This window comes from Musca autumnalis, unplaced genomic scaffold (assembly GCF_047663935.1).
Source record: "Musca autumnalis isolate F117 unplaced genomic scaffold, ASM4766393v1 scaffold_2, whole genome shotgun sequence".
Lineage (NCBI taxonomy): Eukaryota > Metazoa > Arthropoda > Insecta > Diptera > Muscidae > Musca > Musca autumnalis.
In genome coordinates, this window is record NW_027411755.1 from 96107027 (window position 1) to 96126849 (window position 19823).

The 19823-nt window shown below is 36.2% G+C and overlaps 1 protein-coding gene across 1 annotated transcript in view; it reads left to right on the forward strand.

Annotated features, from left to right (window-relative positions):
- LOC141394316 (cell adhesion molecule Dscam2-like) overlaps positions 1 to 19823 on the forward strand; it is a 192738-nt gene that overhangs the window by 166848 nt on the left and 6067 nt on the right. Inside the window, 11 exon segments of the mRNA XM_073968569.1 lie at positions 6389 to 6865; positions 9912 to 10031; positions 10091 to 10282; positions 10348 to 10806; positions 10887 to 12239; positions 13656 to 13934; positions 13994 to 14172; positions 14517 to 14775; positions 14839 to 15378; positions 15453 to 15527; positions 15843 to 16413. Of these exon segments, the coding sequence (XP_073824670.1) occupies positions 6389 to 6865; positions 9912 to 10031; positions 10091 to 10282; positions 10348 to 10806; positions 10887 to 12239; positions 13656 to 13934; positions 13994 to 14172; positions 14517 to 14775; positions 14839 to 15378; positions 15453 to 15527; positions 15843 to 16413 (4504 nt within the window).

Below are 19823 nucleotides of genomic sequence, written 5' to 3' on the forward strand. Positions count from 1 at the left end.
GCGAAACATAAGTTAAAAACCTATTTTAGAACAGTTGAGGTGAATTTATGTTAAATTTCAACATACTCCACATTTTTATTTTGCTCTCAGCTGGATTTTAAAATGTGAACTTCTGATTTGCAGACAAACACACTACACGCTGTGTCACTCGTGCGAACATTAAGAGTTGTTAAAACACTCGTAATTTTGCTAACACTAGAAAGTGTTTGCCGACGGTGAGCGTTGAACATATTACTCTCGGTTTTGTAGACGGACACACGTGCCCCATGCCACCGTACTCGCTGCATAGTAAAGAGTACTCGTAAAGTAAAATTTTTAAGAATTAACCCATAATATATATTACTCTACTTTTAATGCAGAAAGTAGTTTGTTTACATTACTTTATAATGGGTTATTCGGTTCATGTAGTTTCCAAATTTTTGCTGGGTACCTTTTTAGAGGTTCCTTGAAACAAAATATCAAAAATGTACCCTTTTTTTTGTATATTAGGCAATTATTTCCTTTCTTTGTGGTATGCTATAAGAAGAAGACCTCGCTGTCCTCTATAAGAAGATCTCGTGGTAAGAAGATATTGTGTTTTTATATAAGAAGACCTTGTGTGACGCCCTACGTTCCTCGTGAACTTTTATATAATTTACAAGTTTATTTTAAACTCTGTAACTTTTTATAAATAAAGGAAATATATATATATATATATATATATATATATATATATATATATATATATATATATATATATATATATATATATATATAAGAAGACCTTGTGGTATGCTGTGAGAAGACCCTGTGTTTTTCAATAAGAAGACTCTGTGGTTTTCTATAATAAGATCTTATTTTCATCTATGAGAATAGCTTCTCCATGTAAAGCATGGTCTTCTATAAGACGACCTTGTGGTCTTCTATAAAAATAACTTATGGTTATATAAATATGTATGTGTTTCTTGTTGGAATTACTTCCAAAATTAAATGAAATTAGTGTAAACATGAGACACATTTCTTGTCGGCTTAGGATGTTTCTTCTAGAACTCAAACAGTATTAACGTCTTCAATTTTTTAAAAATATAAAAAAATTGTTGCTCTTACATCTGTTGTTAATCTGTACTATACGTTGCGATTGTCGCCTCAAAAACAGTTTATGAGTATCATTGAACTGTCTTAGAAGCAATTTCGAAGGGGATTGGGTGATCGATTTTTTTCATTTATTTCGCCAAAAGGAACCATGCTGTCTTTAGACACATTTTCACTCAATTTTTCAGTCTATTATTTTCATAATAGTATCGTTCATGTTTCTTCTTTTCATCCTCAATTAACCAATTATTTTTTTACATTCTGGTAATTCATAAGGTAGCTTCTCTACATTAACTGTTAATCAGTTATTCGGTCCATGTGCCTCACATATTTTAATAGGTTGCTTTATACGGCTAGACAAAGCTCACGATGTGGTTGCTAATCGACTGTTGTTGATTTGTTAGTCCGGTCAAAATAGACATTGAAATAGAAAAAATTCCCACACGGCTGAATTTTGGTGGAGAGCTAGGGTTTGCCGTTAGAAGCAACGTACTAAAAGTCCCCATCGATCCCATGTGTGCAAAAAAATTTATTTGGGGTCAAAGGTCAAATTTTAATGGTTTTTAGGCTTTCGGATTTATTTTTTGAAAACGGTTGATCTAATCAAAAATGATTAAAGTAAATATATAATATATATAAAATAATTTTTTTCCTAGAAGGAACCATTCTTGAGATATAGCTGTTCTAAAAAACACATGATTTTTATGCACTTATAGGGGAAATATGCACATATTCATACGAACCGGCTAAAATAAGCGAAGTATCGGGTCTGTCCCCCAAATATATATTTTCTTGAAGAACGAAATTATAGCTATCTTCTAAAAAAATTCCAACAAAATCGGAGCGTGTTTAGTAGAGTTATTCAATGTTAGAGTCATTTTATGCAAATATAGCCCATTTAACCCACATGTATAATCGAAAGCCCAACGGGAACGACCCCAACGAAAACTCTCCGATTTTTGTCAAGTTTTGTCCGAAGGTAGGGATTGTTGCGCTGATTACGGTAATGTATAATTTTCAACGGTTGCGGATCCGGTTCGCCGGTTATTCGACCCGAAAGGCCAAATTTAAAAACCGGGTTAGACCCGGTTCTACTGAACCGACTACTGCAAAGTGGATATCGTTTGAAAGCTTATGAAAGTATCTAACACATAGTGTCATTACTTTAACCGGTTCCCCTCATAATGTACTTACGCGGCTAATTTTTTATTTGTCCTTTAGATCGCGATATCTCGAAAATGGTAAGTCTTTTTTAAAAATCGTGAAGACCGCTCTTGTAGACAATTACTAAATCTACAACTTTTATTTTAGTCGGCTTTTGCTAAGTCTTACCGTTTTTGAGAAAAATTAAAAAAAACTGAATAATGAATGAAAAAATTACCTTTGACCCCGAATAACTTGTTTTGCACACATGGGATCGATGGGGACTTTTAGGACGTTGCTTCTAATGGCCAACCCTAGCTCTCCACAAAAATTCAGCTTTGTGGGAATTTTTGCTATTTCCCCCTTATACGCATGTCTATTTTGACCGGACTATGTGGTTAATCACGACTCTGTTCCGACTTCTTCGCCCTTGTGAGCGCGAAATGCCTAATATACTTCTGCCTAGCAGAAAATGGCTTTCTATATGGTGTACATATTTTGTTGAATAGTGACAAAATATTTGTCCTGTATTAAGTTACAAATTTGAGGACGGTAAACTCTTATCTCGTCACAGAAGAAATATCTTATTATTTAGCAGTTATGACTATTTTTTTTTTTTGTTTTGGTAAAATCTTATCAACTGTTTGAAATATAGCTAAATATAATAATGCACACTTAATGGTATGATTATTTTTAATCATAATGCGGATGGCTCCGTGCAAAGTACAAACTATTTTTAAATAAAAGTTAAAAAGTTATCTAAAAGTATTCAGAATCTACAACGCCAATACTGTGAGATCAGTATGGCTTACTATGACTAATCTCTTTTTCTTTCTCAATTTTCTATTTTTTTAATTTTATGTTTTTAATGAGACACATCAATGCGATGTCCGTTTTCATTGCAAAATTTGTATACATTTTTTGTTTTCACATCTTTTTTCTGCCTTGACTGCATTGCTATGTTTATCGTATTTGCACAAAGTACTTCGCACATCGTATTTGTTCTTTTACTCTCCTTTGTCCTTAATTCTCTTATTTTTTATATACGTACGCAATTATCGTGTTAAGAAATTTTGCACGACTCTTGTTGCATCAAAAACAACCACAGCGACAACCAAAATGCACAATATTGAAATATGCACAATAAATGCACAATTACAATAATGATTTTACTCACCTTTTTCTCCCCTACCTTTTTTGTTGGATTTTCTGCAAACGTTTCCTCTTTTCTTTTGGAGCACTGCATTGCACTGAAATTTTATTTTTTGACTTTTTCCGATTTCCTTACCTTTTTTGTTTTTATTGTGATTATTCAATCGCTCACGCACTCTCCTAACTTTTGTTGATGTCTCGCACAAGTTTCCTTATTTTCTTTTAACTGCACCTTTGCATTTGAACGCGGCGCTAGGTGAGGCGCTCGCCACAGTTGTATGTTTGGTTTGGTACAAAATGTTAATCCGAATTCGCGTAAATCCTCATTATGGGGCATTGCTTTATGTGTCATGCGGTCGTCCTGCTCCCTGCCAAACATTAACATGTACTTTGCGGTTGGCTAAAAACGACAAATCACCTGTGGTCAATTTATCAATGCACACACATACTCTTCTTGTACATGCACGCATTCACTCGTCCTTGACCACATACATATTTATATGTATGTGTAAGAGTGTGCATAATCGACAAGAGCTAAAATCGTATCCTACGTTGCCGGCATAATTATTTATTTGTTGTAATCGTTTAATCCTGGTTGGTAATGACCAACATCGGTTTTTGCCGCAAGTAAAATTGTTTATCTGTTTCCGGGTGGTGTTCATCATTTGCAGCACAAATATTATCCTGTTTGTCTCGACTTGAAAAGAATGTAGGACAAAGAGATTTTATTTACGCTTGACACAAGATGACAAATCTAGGTGGGTGATTACGAATGCATGCGAAAATATGAAAAATAACAGTTTTCTGATTGAAAGGAATTTCTATGTAATGCAATTTAAGTTTTATCAACGGAATTTCATAAGCATGGGCAATATATGATTTAAACAAGACATATTCCAACCAACATTAAACCGTATTCAAATAACCCTCAGTAGCTATAAACATGTACTTTGATTCATGTATTCGATTAGAAATCAAAATTCGAAATACTATCAAACATTCGTTATTGTCGAAAGTATTTGTCTGACGAAAAGCAAAAATTAATAAAATATTAAAAAAATAAGTTTTGTAGTGGGAAGGAATTTAATTTTTCAAAATCAATAAATAATAAGATGGCCTTACAGAATTATTGCACCAAATACTTCCCATAAACCTAGTTGAAGTCTTCGAGAAACCACATGGTAGAACAAATACAAGGTAAAGTTAATACTACAACAAATACAACTCGAACAACAACCACAAAGGAATTTGTTTTTGTTTGTAAACCTTAGTGTCAACGTAAATGTAAACAAAACAAGGAAATGTCTATAAATTATTGGAATTTAAAAACTAATAATTTTTCACATTTGATTGAATATTTTGGAAAACATGAATGAAAACTCGTTAGATTTTCAATTTGAATGTTTCCATATCATTCCACTAAATGCATAATTTCTCGCAGAAAGTAGAATACTTGCAAAAATGTTTCGGGTCGCTGGAAATTCATTGAAAAAAGAGAAGCTGTTTCAATCATTTGCTTTTGAAAACAAAAAAGCACATGTTTATTAGGGCTTTATACTTTTCAAGTTTAACAAAATACCACACATATTAACAAATATTGTACCGCCTCTATAAGCGGTGTTTTAGTGTGCGGCATGTCGTTCGGACCTGGAGGAGGTTACATGTCAATGATATAAAGCCGTCTTTATGGGAAATAGTTTTTTTTCTGATGAATAAATTTGTTCTTCAAAAATATATATCCCTAATATACATCGAACATAGAAATAAATACATAAAATGTCGAATGGAATTTGACACTAACACTACAACCCAGTTCAGTCAGCTGGGTATTGCTGCTACCTTTTCTTGTTCTACCATGGAGAAACCATGTCTTGACAATCTTGTCATCGAATTAAATATTTGAATGTCTAATATTAGCTTTTCGCATATTTCGTATGAAATAAACGCACGTTGGCATTGATAAATACATCAAAACATATTTGAAGTTATAGAGATATTATTTTTACAGACAACAAAATGAAGTATTTAAATATTCCTATCAAATATGATACTATTATTCAATATTATCTTTAAAGAGCACGGAACTTATTCTTTCTAAAATGTGCTTAATAGTATAATTTCATTCGACAAAAGTAAAGTAAATCGACTAGGATTGTAAATATAGAACACGGTGCTATTATTTTCCGGCAGTGTTCATCAATATTGCATCTGACAACGCAATATTCTTTATTAACATATATGTTGCATATTATTTAAATAATCTTCTAATTAATTGTTAAAAATATTTATGTATGGCATTCACCTCTCTTTATGAATTTGAAATACAAGGAAATTTCTTATGACACAGTTTGTGCTACTATACAAACAGACATTTTAAAACTTTTCAAATTTATAAGGGAAAAACGTACACAAAAAAGTTGTAAAATTGTCACTTCTCTTTAAACAAAAATGGCGGAACACACATTACATATACACAAAACTTAAGTTTTCAGTTCCTCAAATAAAACCTTTATTAAGATCCAACCACAGATTGTAGCCAATCGCAAAGTGTGAAAACGACGAACGCCTGCCACATAAAATCACTGATATTTTCGACGCTCCTTACCACGTTGGCGTAGGTGGATACCACGTTTTTATTATTTCTACGATATTGATATTTCTCTCTAAAGACAAGAAAGCTATCATTTTTAAAGTGTTATTATCCTAACAATTAATTATTCATTTAAATACAACGATTGTTTAATAAGGGACGTCATCACTCATTATTGTTTGGTATGTTGTCCAATTTATGGTTTCTGAGAAGTATATTACATCACTACCGTAATATATAAAAGTGTTTCGGCAATTAACAAGATATGTATAATCCTTTAAAATTTGTTTGAGTTATACGTTGCGTTGCGTTACATTAAAACCTCCAACTACATATCTCTATCTCTCTCTATTGTTCACACATTCTCAATAAGTTTAAGTAAAGAGAAGATATGATAAAGAAAATCCCAACAATATAAATGTAAAATTTTAGTTCCGCCCAAGATTACACCATTTTCATTCGCCCGCGATCTGAATGTCGGCGATCGTACTAGCATTCAATGTGTCATTGGCACCGGTGACCTACCGCTCACATTCACCTGGCTAAAGGATGGAAAACCACTACAACCGGCGGAGACTGCAGGCATGCAGTTTACGCACAATGCACGAGACAGCGGCAGTGTCAGCGGTGGGATTAGTGGTACCGGTGACGTTGCTGCATCGGGCTCTGGCTCACATCCGACTTCGATGATCAACTATGCCCACGGCCACAGCTCGAAACCCTACTCGAATGATGATGGTAGTAGCGGTGGTGAAGGAGACGGCGGCCTAGTGACAATTCGCCAAAATGATGATTTCACCAGCGCCCTCAGCATAACAAGTGTGACGAGGGCTCAGAGCGGTACCTACACCTGTCGCGTCCAAAACGATGCCGCAACTGTATCGCACTCTGCACAGCTAAGAGTTAATGGTATATGAAACTGCACGTCTGAGTTTGCATATCCGATATTATTAAATATAATATGTTTAAGCATGTTTGTCTTGCCAAGAAAAAAAACAATTATGCATGAAATATTTTGTATATAAGTATTTGAAAAATTCACTTGATTTTAAGTTTTTTTTCAGTTATTTCCCAAACAATTTTATTTTGAAACTCTTTAATTATTATTTTTATTTTATGACTTTCTTATGGGTTTCCCTTTCACCTGTGAACACTAACCGAAAGCTAATCCAAAAGCTTCATACTATGTTAATTTTCCACATGAAAACTTTCTCTTGAAATTTTCCCAGTTCCGCCTCGTATATCGCCTTTCAGCTTTGAGGATGAAATAACTGAGGGAATGCGTACGCAACTAATGTGCTCTAGCAGCCAAGGCGATCAACCGTTTAATATTACTTGGCTGAAGGACGGTGCTCCAATTCAAAGTGGTAGCAATGTTGTCAATTCCCCTGGTAACCATCTGGATGTCCAAAACAATGGCATGGAAGGAGTAAATAGCAAGGCGCCGGATTCCTCGCTGACCATTAACGAATACGCCCCATTTTCAAGCATTCTATCCATACACAATGTTACATCACGACACAATGGCAACTACACCTGTCGTGTGACAAATCGTGCTGGATCAGTCGAATATACGGCCATGCTGTCCGTGTCTGGTAAATTGGAACAACAGTTTATTTAAATGTGGCACCCTTACTTCTCAATAACCGCACGCAGAAGCATATCTGCAGTTTCACCATTCACCTGTAAATAAAATCTTTTGGACATTTGTTTTTTGTTCTAAGCTGCAGAAAAATGGCTGCTGTTGCACAAATGAATATTAGTTCCTTAACAGCAAATTCATAAGATCATACTGAAGACCATATTTGTTAATTGTATTTATTGCTGTAACTAGTTTTTTATCAATTCAATATCAAACAATATCAAGATCATAAATATACACACTTAGGAAAAAAAAAAGTGAAAGTCAAGATTCACCAGGGAAAATATTTGACTCTGTGCACTATTAGCAAATGCAACCGAGTGTGTACCCTAATACACCAACTCTCTGTACTCCTTAAGAGCACATTTGAAGAACACGTAAACATTTATTTATGCAATAATCAAATTATAATATTTTGAAATATAAATTAAATTCCGATTTTAGAAAATTAATATCCAACTTCTATATACCTATACTGCTCCAGTACATATATCAAAGTGACTCGAGAGAATATCGCGATATCATCATGTATCAATCCAACGGAAAAAGTCAAATTTTAAAATATATTTTTTTAGAAATTAATAAAACTACTCTCACTTTTTCATAAAACTCTTATAACTAATATAAAAACTTATTTGAAAAAGCTATAAACACAACCATGTAATTTCAACAATTTTAGAAAAGTTGTAAACATATAGAAATTAACAATCGATGACGACAAATTTTGGCCAGTAATATTGATTTCAGAACCATTGTGCGCAGATGACTCCACTTTAATATGCAACATCCAAACAGGAGGGGTGCGAAACTCCAAATAGGGGAGACAACATTTTTTTTGCCAATGGGTCCACAATATTTAGCGAAATACTTCGAAATTTGATAGAGACCCCTGGATTACATATAAAGTCATTGGTACAAAATATGGGTCAAGTCATTCCATTTATGGAAATAAGGGTATATATTTCCCGATTTCGAGTACTAATTACGACAAATGTTGGTATTTTGAGTTCTTAGTAAATAAAACCCGTCTATGCAACAAATCATCAATATAGGTCCACGTTTTGGTATTTTCAAAATACATAGGTCCTTATTTCGGAGAAGCGCCCATATATCTCCTTATGTTACCTATTTCGAGGGTCTTGGTCACATTTTTCAATCGATTTGGCTAAAGATCTTCTTCTCCCTGGGAAATGAAGATGCAAAATTACAGTCTAATAAATTAGAAAATGTGGCCAAGATCCTCGAAATAGCTTAAATCAGGGGATACTAATATACAAGGACTATACCAAAATGTTAACCTATATTGATGATTTTTGCATAGATGGTTTTTATTTTCAAAAAACTCAAAATACCAACATTTGGCGTAAAAAGTCTAAAAATATGGGTAAAACGTACAAAAATACTCGAAATCGAGGTATACCCTTATATGGGGGCTATACCAAAAAGTGGATCGATGGCTTTGTATGTCACCCAAAGCTCTCTATTAAATTTCAAAGCTTTATATTAAATCGTGCGAAGTATAGCGCTACATATTGGGGTCCATTGCCTTTCACAAGAGTACGCAAACCCCTTTTGGGGTTTTGATCCACTAACCGAAAATAATCACCACCTCTGACCATGGCCCGAATTTTGTTGCACAGTGTTATAGTTACCTGAATTATTTCAATTTATTCAGTGCTTCCTAAGCGAAAATACCAAACATAATCTTGTGACAGATTTTGAAATGGTTGGTTTTATCAATTAACAAAAAAAAAAACTATATTCAATTGTTTTAGCGCGTCCATTTGTATTTAAGAAAGTTCTGCAAATCTGCAGTTTAGAACAAAAAGTCCAATAAACTACGTTGACCGGAAAAAAATGTATGCGGAAATGTTGCACAGCAAACGGAGAGCACAAAGCCACAACGCACGCAGCACGGATCGAACACCATCACAGAGCACCTCGTATTGAATCACTGAGACATGCAATCCATAGATGAGCACTTTGTAAAACTGCATCTGTATCTGTACCTATCTACCTATCTATACTCATTGCCTATCGTTGTTACACTGTACCTTTCTGTGTTTCTTTCACTTCACCTTCTATTTGATCTTTAGTTTTTTTTTAGTTCGGCTTTATTTTTAGTTGACAATTTTTGTTCAAATTGATGTTCGTTTTACAAATACGTTTCCATGTATGACATACATATATAATTGTCAGTATAAATTATTGTAGCTAGTTGATGGCATGCATGTTCACTTTGAGCACTGTTTTTGTTGCTATGAGAAAACGCACCCTTTCTTAAAATAATATTTAATAACAACTTTGCAATAGTACCACCCCGTTGGATCATCAAGCCTACGGATCAGGATGCCATTCTCGGCAATCCGATTATTTTAAAATGCCAGGCCGATGGCTTTCCAGTGCCGACGTTACAGTGGAAACAATCAATTGGTAAGAGCCGAAACTAAAATGCCTTAGTAGTTAACTTGAAATTCAATACAAATATCTAGGTGATTCGGGAGAATATCGCGAACTCAGCTACAGCATGGGCAATGGTAATTCAAAATCATTGATTGAGACACACAGCAACGGTTCGTTGATTATTCCGAAGGTGGGCAGAGAACACGAGGGTAGCTATTTATGCCAAGCCAACAATGGAATCGGTGCGGGCTTGAGTCAACTCATTAAGGTGACCGTTCATGGTAAATCTTCTACCATTAAAACTTTGTTCGTTTCATAAGTTTGCTTTGTTATTGTGAACTTTTAGTGGGACCCACTGTGACAGTATCCAAAAAACAGGTGACTGTTCGTCGTGGTGATCGTGTTACGTTAAGATGCGAAGCTGATGGTGACCAGCCTCTAGACGTTTCCTGGAGAGCCAAGGCCAACCGCATAGATCCTTCATTTGATGTACGATACCACGTAAAGGATTCTCCTCTTAGCAGAGGTATTGTGTCAGAATTGACAATACTTCAGACGATACTCAGCGATCGTGGCGAATATACATGTATTGCGAGCAATGCATACGGACATGACCGCGCTGTCATTCATTTGCAGGTACAGGAGCCACCAAACTTTCCGGTAAATTTACACGTCACAGACCTGGGAAGTCGATCGGTAACATTGGCTTGGTCACCCAACGATCAAGATACGGTATCGCTGGGTGGAAATAACAGAGACTCCCAACCAATTTCGAACTACATATTACAGTACAAAAAGGCAGGAGGTATGTTAGGTTTTTTACTATTAAGCCCAACGATCTAACATAAATGTTTTTTTTTTTTTTGTAAATATTTTCTCCCGCAGATGTATGGCATGAGGGCAATAATCAAAAGCTACTACCAGGAGATAAAACTACAGCTCAAATTGGATCATTACGTCCGGCTCAAGCATATCATTTTCGTTTGTATGCCGAAAATCATTTGGGCACAAGCGCTCCCAGCGATATTTTGCTTTTGCAAACTGATGCCGAAGCACCAAGTGGAAGGCCCCAAGATGTATCAGCAGAACCGTTGGGGCCACAACAACTCCTGATCACTTGGCGTCCTCCCGAAAGGGATACATGGAATGGAGAACTTCTAGGATACACAATAGCATATCAGAAACATGGTTCTACTGATAGCTTTCAGAATTTCACAAAAGTCAGCAGTCTGGGTGGAGAAGGTCTTAACGACTTTCGTTTAACCGGTTTAGAAAAGTACACTCAATATGCCGTCACTGTGTCTGCTTTTAACGTTAAAGGTGATGGTCCTCCCAGTGAAGTGGCTTTGGGCCATACCTTAGAGGATGCCCCATCTGCTCCTCCACAAACAGTGACCTGTATTGCACTCACTGCTCAAAACATACAAATATCTTGGCAACCTCCACCAAAGGAAAATCACCACGGCGTTATCCAAGGTTACAAAGTTCTATATGAACCTGGAAATTTCGACTCGGAATATGGAAGTAGGGAAACCAAGATTACGTCTGCTTTAAGCACTGTCTTACATGGCCTCCAACCCTTTACAAACTACAGTGTCCAGGTGTTAGCATATACGCGTGCTGGCGAAGGTGTTGTCAGTGCGACAGTGTCATGCATAACAGAGGAGGCTGTTCCAGATGCCCCAGAACGGGTGAAGTCTGTTGTTAACTCAGAGTCATCTGTCATTATCAGCTGGTTACCACCGAGACGGCCAAATGGTGTTGTCACCAAGTACACTGTCTATATAAGAATTCTCGATAAGGGCCAGGAACTTAAAATTCTCAAGGAAGTTCTACCATCACAAAACCGACATTTTGAAGCCAAAGATCTTTCGACAAGAGAAACATACGAAGCTTGGGTGACTGCATCGACTAGAGTTGGTCAGGGGCCAAGTACACCAGTCATCAAACTTGTGCCCAGTGCCACTGTACCGGCTGCGATTATTTCGTTTAGTCAAACACTGAGTGTCAGTTGGAGAGTTGATATGAAATTGCCATGTTTATTCGTAGGATCGCCGAAACCTAACGCGGAATGGAAGGTTTTAAATGCTCGAGCCAAAAAAAACTTCCGTCTGGAAGTTAGCAACGACAATACGCTAACATTGCGAAGTATTCAGCGTTCGCATGAAGGCAACTATTCTTGTGTAGTGAGGAATGCCATAGGCTCCGATCACATAGTTTATCAATTATTCGTGCAAGGTTAGTATTCGAACAAAATAAGATTGCAGCACGATGTAGATAATTGAGATAACAATATATTTATTTTCCGCGGCGTAATCTTTTGTACATACAAAATTCTACACCTCTTCAATGAACAAGCCCTATCCTGTTTTGACATTTTGTACTGATCATAATATAATTACGATCTGAAGAGAAACGACAATATTAGGCCAAAATTCCATTTTGTCCGCTAAATATCTTACAAGTATCACCTTTATTCAAAATTTCGTGACGGACGGTACACAATTGCGGCCTGGAATTTAATTACAATTTAAAATGGGCTGACACAATAGCTAGATCGCCTTATCTCGTCGAGTTATGAAAAATCGTATGGGGGTTTATGAAGAATATTGCGGTGTAGGGTATAATCAAGGGTGGATCTGTGACCATAAGTTAACACAAACAAACGAAACTCTTCATTTTTATACCCTCCACCATAATATAAAGGGTATAATTAACATTGTCATTCCGTTTGTAACGCATCGAAATATTCGTCGGAGACCCTATAAAGTAGATATATTCTTGATCAGTATAAAATTCTTAATCGATTTAACCATCTCCGTCCGTCCGTCGAAACCAAGAAACAGTTCGCAATTTTTAGAATAGAGCTTTATAATTTGGTATAGAAGTTTATAAAAAATGCGCTATATCGGTTCACGTTTTAATATAGCCACCATAGAACGGAACCTCCCTCTTTTTTTTTTTTTTTTTTTTTTTTTGAAAGTTTCAGCCACATAATCTGACCAAAATGACTGAAAATTGGTATTTGGTCTTCTTTGGGGCTACACAACTTTCTCCTCGAAATATGTCAGTATAGGTCCACGTTTTGACATCACCTTCATAAACAGGTACCACCGGGTATGCGCTATTTTGAAAGTTTTAGTCGCATTATCTTAATGATATATATTAAATTGTTTGAGGCCACAAAAATTTTCCCCCATAAATATTACAGTATAGGTCCATGTTTTGAAATAGCCCCCATAGAACGGTACTGCACGATTTTCCATATGCCTATAGACAATTGTTGATATAGGTGGTTTATTGGTTTATTCCCAATACGAGTATGAAAGTACTTCCAGATTTTACGCATTTGTTCATTTTACTTTATCTCCAACAAAGTTAGGCTCGACCGAACTTAACACAGTTCTTACTTGTTTTATAATCGTTTCGGTCAGAAAACGAAACTAAACTACAAACGTAACGATTGCAGATGCTTCATAAAAATTATTTACGTGTCGCACGCTGACCATTATTTCGATGTGCTACAAACTTGTAGGCCAAACCCAACTTATTATATCCTCCCTACATAGTGGTGTAGGCTGTAAACATCCAACTGTAATATTTACTTAATACTATCTTATTGTATGGATTAATTATAACATTTATTTCTTGTAGTTCCACCATCGGCTCCTGTCATATCTGTGATTGGTACCACGACCAATTCGGTATCGTTGCAGTGGAAAGTCGAAGACATTGGCGGTGCTCCACTAAGAGGCTTCACACTAACCTATCGCAAGGAATTCGACGATTGGGAAGAGATACAATTAGATCGACGTGTAAACTCCCACCTTTTGGAGGGACTGCAGTGCGGAACTAGATATCAATTTACTTTGGTTACATTCAATAAAATTGGCACAAGTGCCACCAGTTCCATTGAAATTGGAAAAACAAAAGGTATTTAAGCGAATAGCGAATTGTTAACCGCCGTCATAACTATGTATCTGTGTTTATAGGAAACAAACCAGTTGCACCTACCAAACATAGTTTAATAAGGCCCAACATTACTTCAGCGTTAGTGGAACTTTCCTCTTGGCAGGATGGAGGCTGCCCCATACAATATTTTAGTATTGAATTTAAGCGATATGGTATATCCAGCGACTGGATTATCGTATCCAGCCGCATTGAGACCCACGTAAGTCACTGTAATTTCCATGAAAGGTCTACTAGACTATAGAGTGTAGTTGAGATCATGTACGTAAATTAACCATTAGTATTCACATCATTAACCAAGCGGCATCATTATCCCCTTTTGGCCTTCATACGTAGACATGGTTGTAATAGCATTACAAGAAACGTTCTGTCATCGAAATATCCTTCGTAATATTAGTTGATTAATTGAATAGTTATTGAAAAAGGAAGATAGAAAGAAATTAATAAGGACCTGTGACGTTTCCGATGATTATAGCGTTTCTTTGAATGCGAATAAAACTTTAAGGACAAATTTTATTTTCACTTCTTTACTTGTCATTTTATTAGACTCGTTATACAATTGGCGATTTAGAGGCGGGTACTATATACAATTTGCGTGTCACGGCCCACAATAATGCTGGATCCACCATCAAGGAGTACACATTTGAAACATTGCGTTTTAGCGGCATGCCTCGTGATTTGGATCAGAGTGATTTGCCCCATGTAAATTCCTTGTTTAGAGATGCCCATTTGATAGCGGTGATTATAACATCTGTTTTCGGTACAATATTGGCTCTGATCGGAGCTTGTATATGTTTCAAGAACTGTAAGTCTGACTATGGTTTATGACACCTTGCATCCATTCTATCTTCCATTGGATACTTTACAGACCCACGACATATATTTTCTCGCAATGTGGACACGCTGAGGCCTCCTGGCAACGAGGGAAAGGATCTACAACACCGTGAGCAATATTATGGTACGATGCGCAAATCGTGTCAGCAATCACCGGGAGATTCGGTTGTTGCACTTGAGCGCATACCTGAATACTCTGAAGATATATATCCTTATGCTACATTCCATTTACCAGAACACGAAAACCAGTCGGCCAATATTCCGCTCAACCGCAAAGGCATGCAGCCAGCAATGTACGATCCACGCAGCGGTGATGACAACACACTCTCCAGCACTGGCATGAAGGTCAAACGATCTGTATCGGGCAGTGGCAACATATCCATAGGAGGTGGTGAATGCAGTCATACCAACACCGAGAAGCGTCACAAGCGACGTTCCAAGACCATCAAATCGGAGTCCGAGGAATATGACAGTCTCAACAGTGACAGTGATTTGAGCGGCGAACGCATTCGTGACGATAACCGTAGTACACGAACAGATGCCTCCAGTCAGATGGACAACTCTGCATACAACAGTAAGTACTACAATCGATAATAACAAATATGGGTGTACATCTGTCATTTCATTTCTGTACGATCTCATTCAAAGTTCACGGCCACAGTCCCCGCAGCGGAAGCAGTAACAAAGAGCGCCTGTCGGTATTCAGCAGGCCTCAACTTCATAGTAAGTTAGTACCTATTTTATATATTTAAAACAGTAAAAAATCAGAACTTTCCATAACCTTCGATTTCCCACAATTGCATTTGTAATCATTATACCATACATCTGTAGTAGGGTATTGCTATCATCACTAACACCATCCCGCAATAGATTTGACTTGTTGGCTAATCTCACGTTATTCGTCTTAGTTAACATGGCAACTTGTTGGGACCATGCTTGGCTGGGACTTATAATACGAGACCTTAGATCATTCAAACCAATCATCCAACACATACTAACCTAACCTTGTCTAAAATTTGCATATTTACACTCATTTAGAAAACATTTTACCGAAACGCAAGAAAGATTCTACGAACGAGAGCTCACACACTTCTAATGGGCCGGCAGAATCGATAACCGCGGAAGTGCTTCCGAAGTCGTCCAGACGAACATCCTTTAAGTCACCCCGTTCCCTATTTCAAATCATAAAACCCACCAAGATTCTGGGCCCTACCCAACCTTCTAATCCCCCGGCTCCACTTCCCCAACCTGCATGCTCTACCACATTGAATCCACAAACCACAAGTGCTACAAAGCCCAAAATACGTCCTCAACCCAAACCCCCGCACCAGTATGTGCATCTGATTCAACGTCCCACATCTGAGACCACTATTAGCGCACATTATCAACAGCCTACACGTCCTCCGTCACCTTCACCCTCTTATCGTTTTGCATCATCCTCCAAGCATGACAGTACGGCCGTTACCCAGCCACAACCACAACATCAGCCACCTCCACCCACCAGCAACGCCCGCAGTAGCCCCAGTGCTCTAATCATTTTGAAATACTCGGGCAGCGGCAGTGGTAGTAGTGACAGTGTTGGATATCAGAAGAGCTCCCATTCAAATAGGCAAGACAAAATTGATCGTTGAATTTATTTTACACACACATGTATTCTATAGAATTGATGTTCAAAGTCTAGTCTACAGTACTTATGTATGTAGTATTTGAAATAGTTGATACTAAATGGAAAATGTATGACGTATTGTGAGATATTAATAATAATAAATTAAAATTACAACGCAACAGCGGTTATAGGCGCTATTAGTTAATTTGTGATTTTAGTTTTAAACAAAGTGCCCAGAACACATTTCAAATTTTAATTCATTTCGATTTCGAGCCTAATAAATTTCCTTTAGTATCATCTATGTCTTTAGTCTGCATTGTTTTGGGAATTTTTTATGAACACAACAAAGAGAATAATCGACATATTTTATTATTTTCTTTCGCATTGTACTATCGGACACAAACTTTTCTTCTTCGATCAATTGTTATGAAAAAATAGCATTTTCTTAAAATCAGAATATCTTTTATTAACTTATGTGAATAAATAAGCAAACTTGAGGAAAAAACCTATTGAATTTGCAGATAGTCAGGTAATATTCATGGGTTGGAATGGCCAAAAAACTTATCCGGGGAATTTGTCAACGTTTCATTATTATGCGAAAATATTCGCTGCTATTCGGGATGTTCAAATAAAAAGTCTGACAGTGAATGTAAAAAAATCAAGTAATGAGTACGGTGGCACAGATTGTGTGTGTCCGACTACAAATCCGGCACCCAAAATTGGGCATATACTCGTATGCATATTAGAGCAATATCAACATCTGGCCCGATTTTCATAAATTTTTGTAGGATTCGTTTTTTGTTTTCATCCCGGCAAACATCCTCATTACAAACCTCCTTTCCCACCCATTATTTTAACAAGGGCATGTCGCGCGAAATATCTGGTTATTTTGTAACCAGTGACATAGGTAGTAGATTCTGACTACTTATTTTAGTGGTTACAAAATAACCAGATATTTCGCGCGACATGCCCTTGTTAAAATAATAGGTGGGAAAGGAGGTTTGTAATGAGGATTTTTGCTGGGATTGAACGCCATAAAAATTCGTATATCAGCAAAAATGTCTAAAATCGTCTTTTCCATTTCAAAAAAAATCAAAAAAAAAAATTTGATACTACATCTATGATTTTTGGTACATAGATTAAGAAATAAATCGTCATTCCAAATCTGTTTTCGTTACCAACTTTGATTGTTGCGCGCAAAAGATATGACCGTTTTAATTATGCTAAGTAGAAAAAATTCTAAAAAAATCGCGGCTTAATATAGTAAGCTGTTATATCCAATTGTCGTTAACTGAATTCGAAGCCTTTGAGAATATGCAAAAAAAAATTCAAAAAGTTTCAATGGATTCGCGAAAAATTAAATTTATTAAATAATTTCACGTATTTACAAACATATTTTTGAAACAATAGCGCTTATACTTACAAAAGAATATATAAAAAAATTATGGCAGCATCCAGACATTGTGAGGAATAAAATGAAACCTAAGTCGTGAAGTTTGGAGCTATAGTATTCGTGTTATTTGCAAAAATACAATGAAAATGTGACGAAAAAAATAAACATTATGTTATTCTAATTTTATTATACCCTATACCACAATGTGGAAAAGGGTATTATAAGTTTGTTTTGGTAAAAATTCATGTAACACCGCGAAATATTCGTCGGAGACCCCCAATGCAGTATACCAATCTTCATATCTCGACGAGATAAAGCGATTTTGAGATGTGTGTCCGTCCGTCCGTCTGTCCATTATAAATTGTAAACACGCTCCAGGCCGCAATTATGGACCGATCGTCACGAAATTTTGTATGGAGGTCGGGTTCAGATCAGAATAGATCCCTATTCTTATTGGTGATGATCGTGAAATATTTAGCGGGTGAAATTGACCAAAAACATAATATTTATCCAATTTTCTAACGGCTCTGTAGGTCTCAATAGTAGTCCGATCAACGCGTTATTTTAAATAAGGTAAGAGTATATCACAAAGGAGAAGCTTGCAATTTGAGATGGCGATCGGATAATATTTAGAGGGTTAAATGGACCAAAACTTTTGTGTGAAAATTGTGAAAATTTTTAATATACAGCTTATATCTTAATTCCTGGAAGTGACATTCCGGACAAGTGAGATATACATTAAAGTGGAACGCTTGACCTTTCAATTGATGCCAATTATGTTGGTGTGCATGATCAGATAACAGAGTTACAGCCTAATATATTCCGTTATTTGTTTGTAGTGTAATAATAAACTCGCTAGAAGTCGAAATTATACATCAATAGTCACGAAATTTTGCACCGGGTAAGAGTATAGGTCGAAAAGGATGCCTACAATTTTGAATGATGATCTGATATTCTTTAGCGGGTGAAATGGATCAATACTTTTGTATGAAAAATATAAAAATTTTTTTTTGGTCGATATTTTAATTCCTTCAGGACATATATATTTCGCAAAGTAGCCTACATATGGGAAAAAACTACTGACCTTTCCTCTGATGTAAATTGCAATAAAGTGTTTGCTAGATAACGAGCCTACTGCCTAATATATAATGGGTGCTGTGTAGAGAACCACATTTTTATCCCATGCTACATATTGTCTCTCCAAAAGTTTATGTAACGCCACGAAATATTCGTCCTTGACCCCTAATTTGGTATGCCAAAATTCATATCTCGATGAGATAAAGCGATTTAGCGATGTGTGTCCGTCCATTAAAAATTGTAAACAAGCTTAGGGACGCAATTATGGACCGATTGTAACGAATTTTTTAAGGAGGTTGGGTTCGGGCCAGAATAGAAATGATTAGTTTTTGCTGATGATCGTGAAATATTCAGGGAATGAAATAAACCAAAAACAAAATTTTAACCAATTTTGTAGCGGCTCTGTAGGTCAAAATAATAACCCGCAAAAATTTAAACAAAGTTTGAGTTTATGATGAAGAAGAAGCCTACAAACCAACGTGAAGGTCAGATAATACTTAGCGGGTTAAATGGACTGAAACTTTTGTGTGAAATTGGTAAAAATTTCAATAACGTAGCGGTTAAACAACGGAAGTAGTAGGTTTCATTACATTTTAGTTTGTGTGAACTAAATTTTCCTTTCCTGCTAAAAAATGTCTTTGTCATGCTAGATAACTTTTTGGTTTTGGTTATAAGTATTATACATTACATCTCTGATATTTGATAATTAAATGTTCACAATCATTGAAAAGAAGTTCCGTGGAGAGTGATTGTCCAAGGATAGTGGTATAGGGTATCCCATGGTCGGCTCCGTCCGACTATAGACTTTTCTTACTTGTTTTTTTATGGTTTTATAGGAAATGTTGAAGAAAAAATGATTGAGTTCTTCGTCATTTTCGTCCAAATTTCACGCAATAATGAAGATATTCCGTTGCAACAACTTTTTCACTTATAGTTTTCCTAT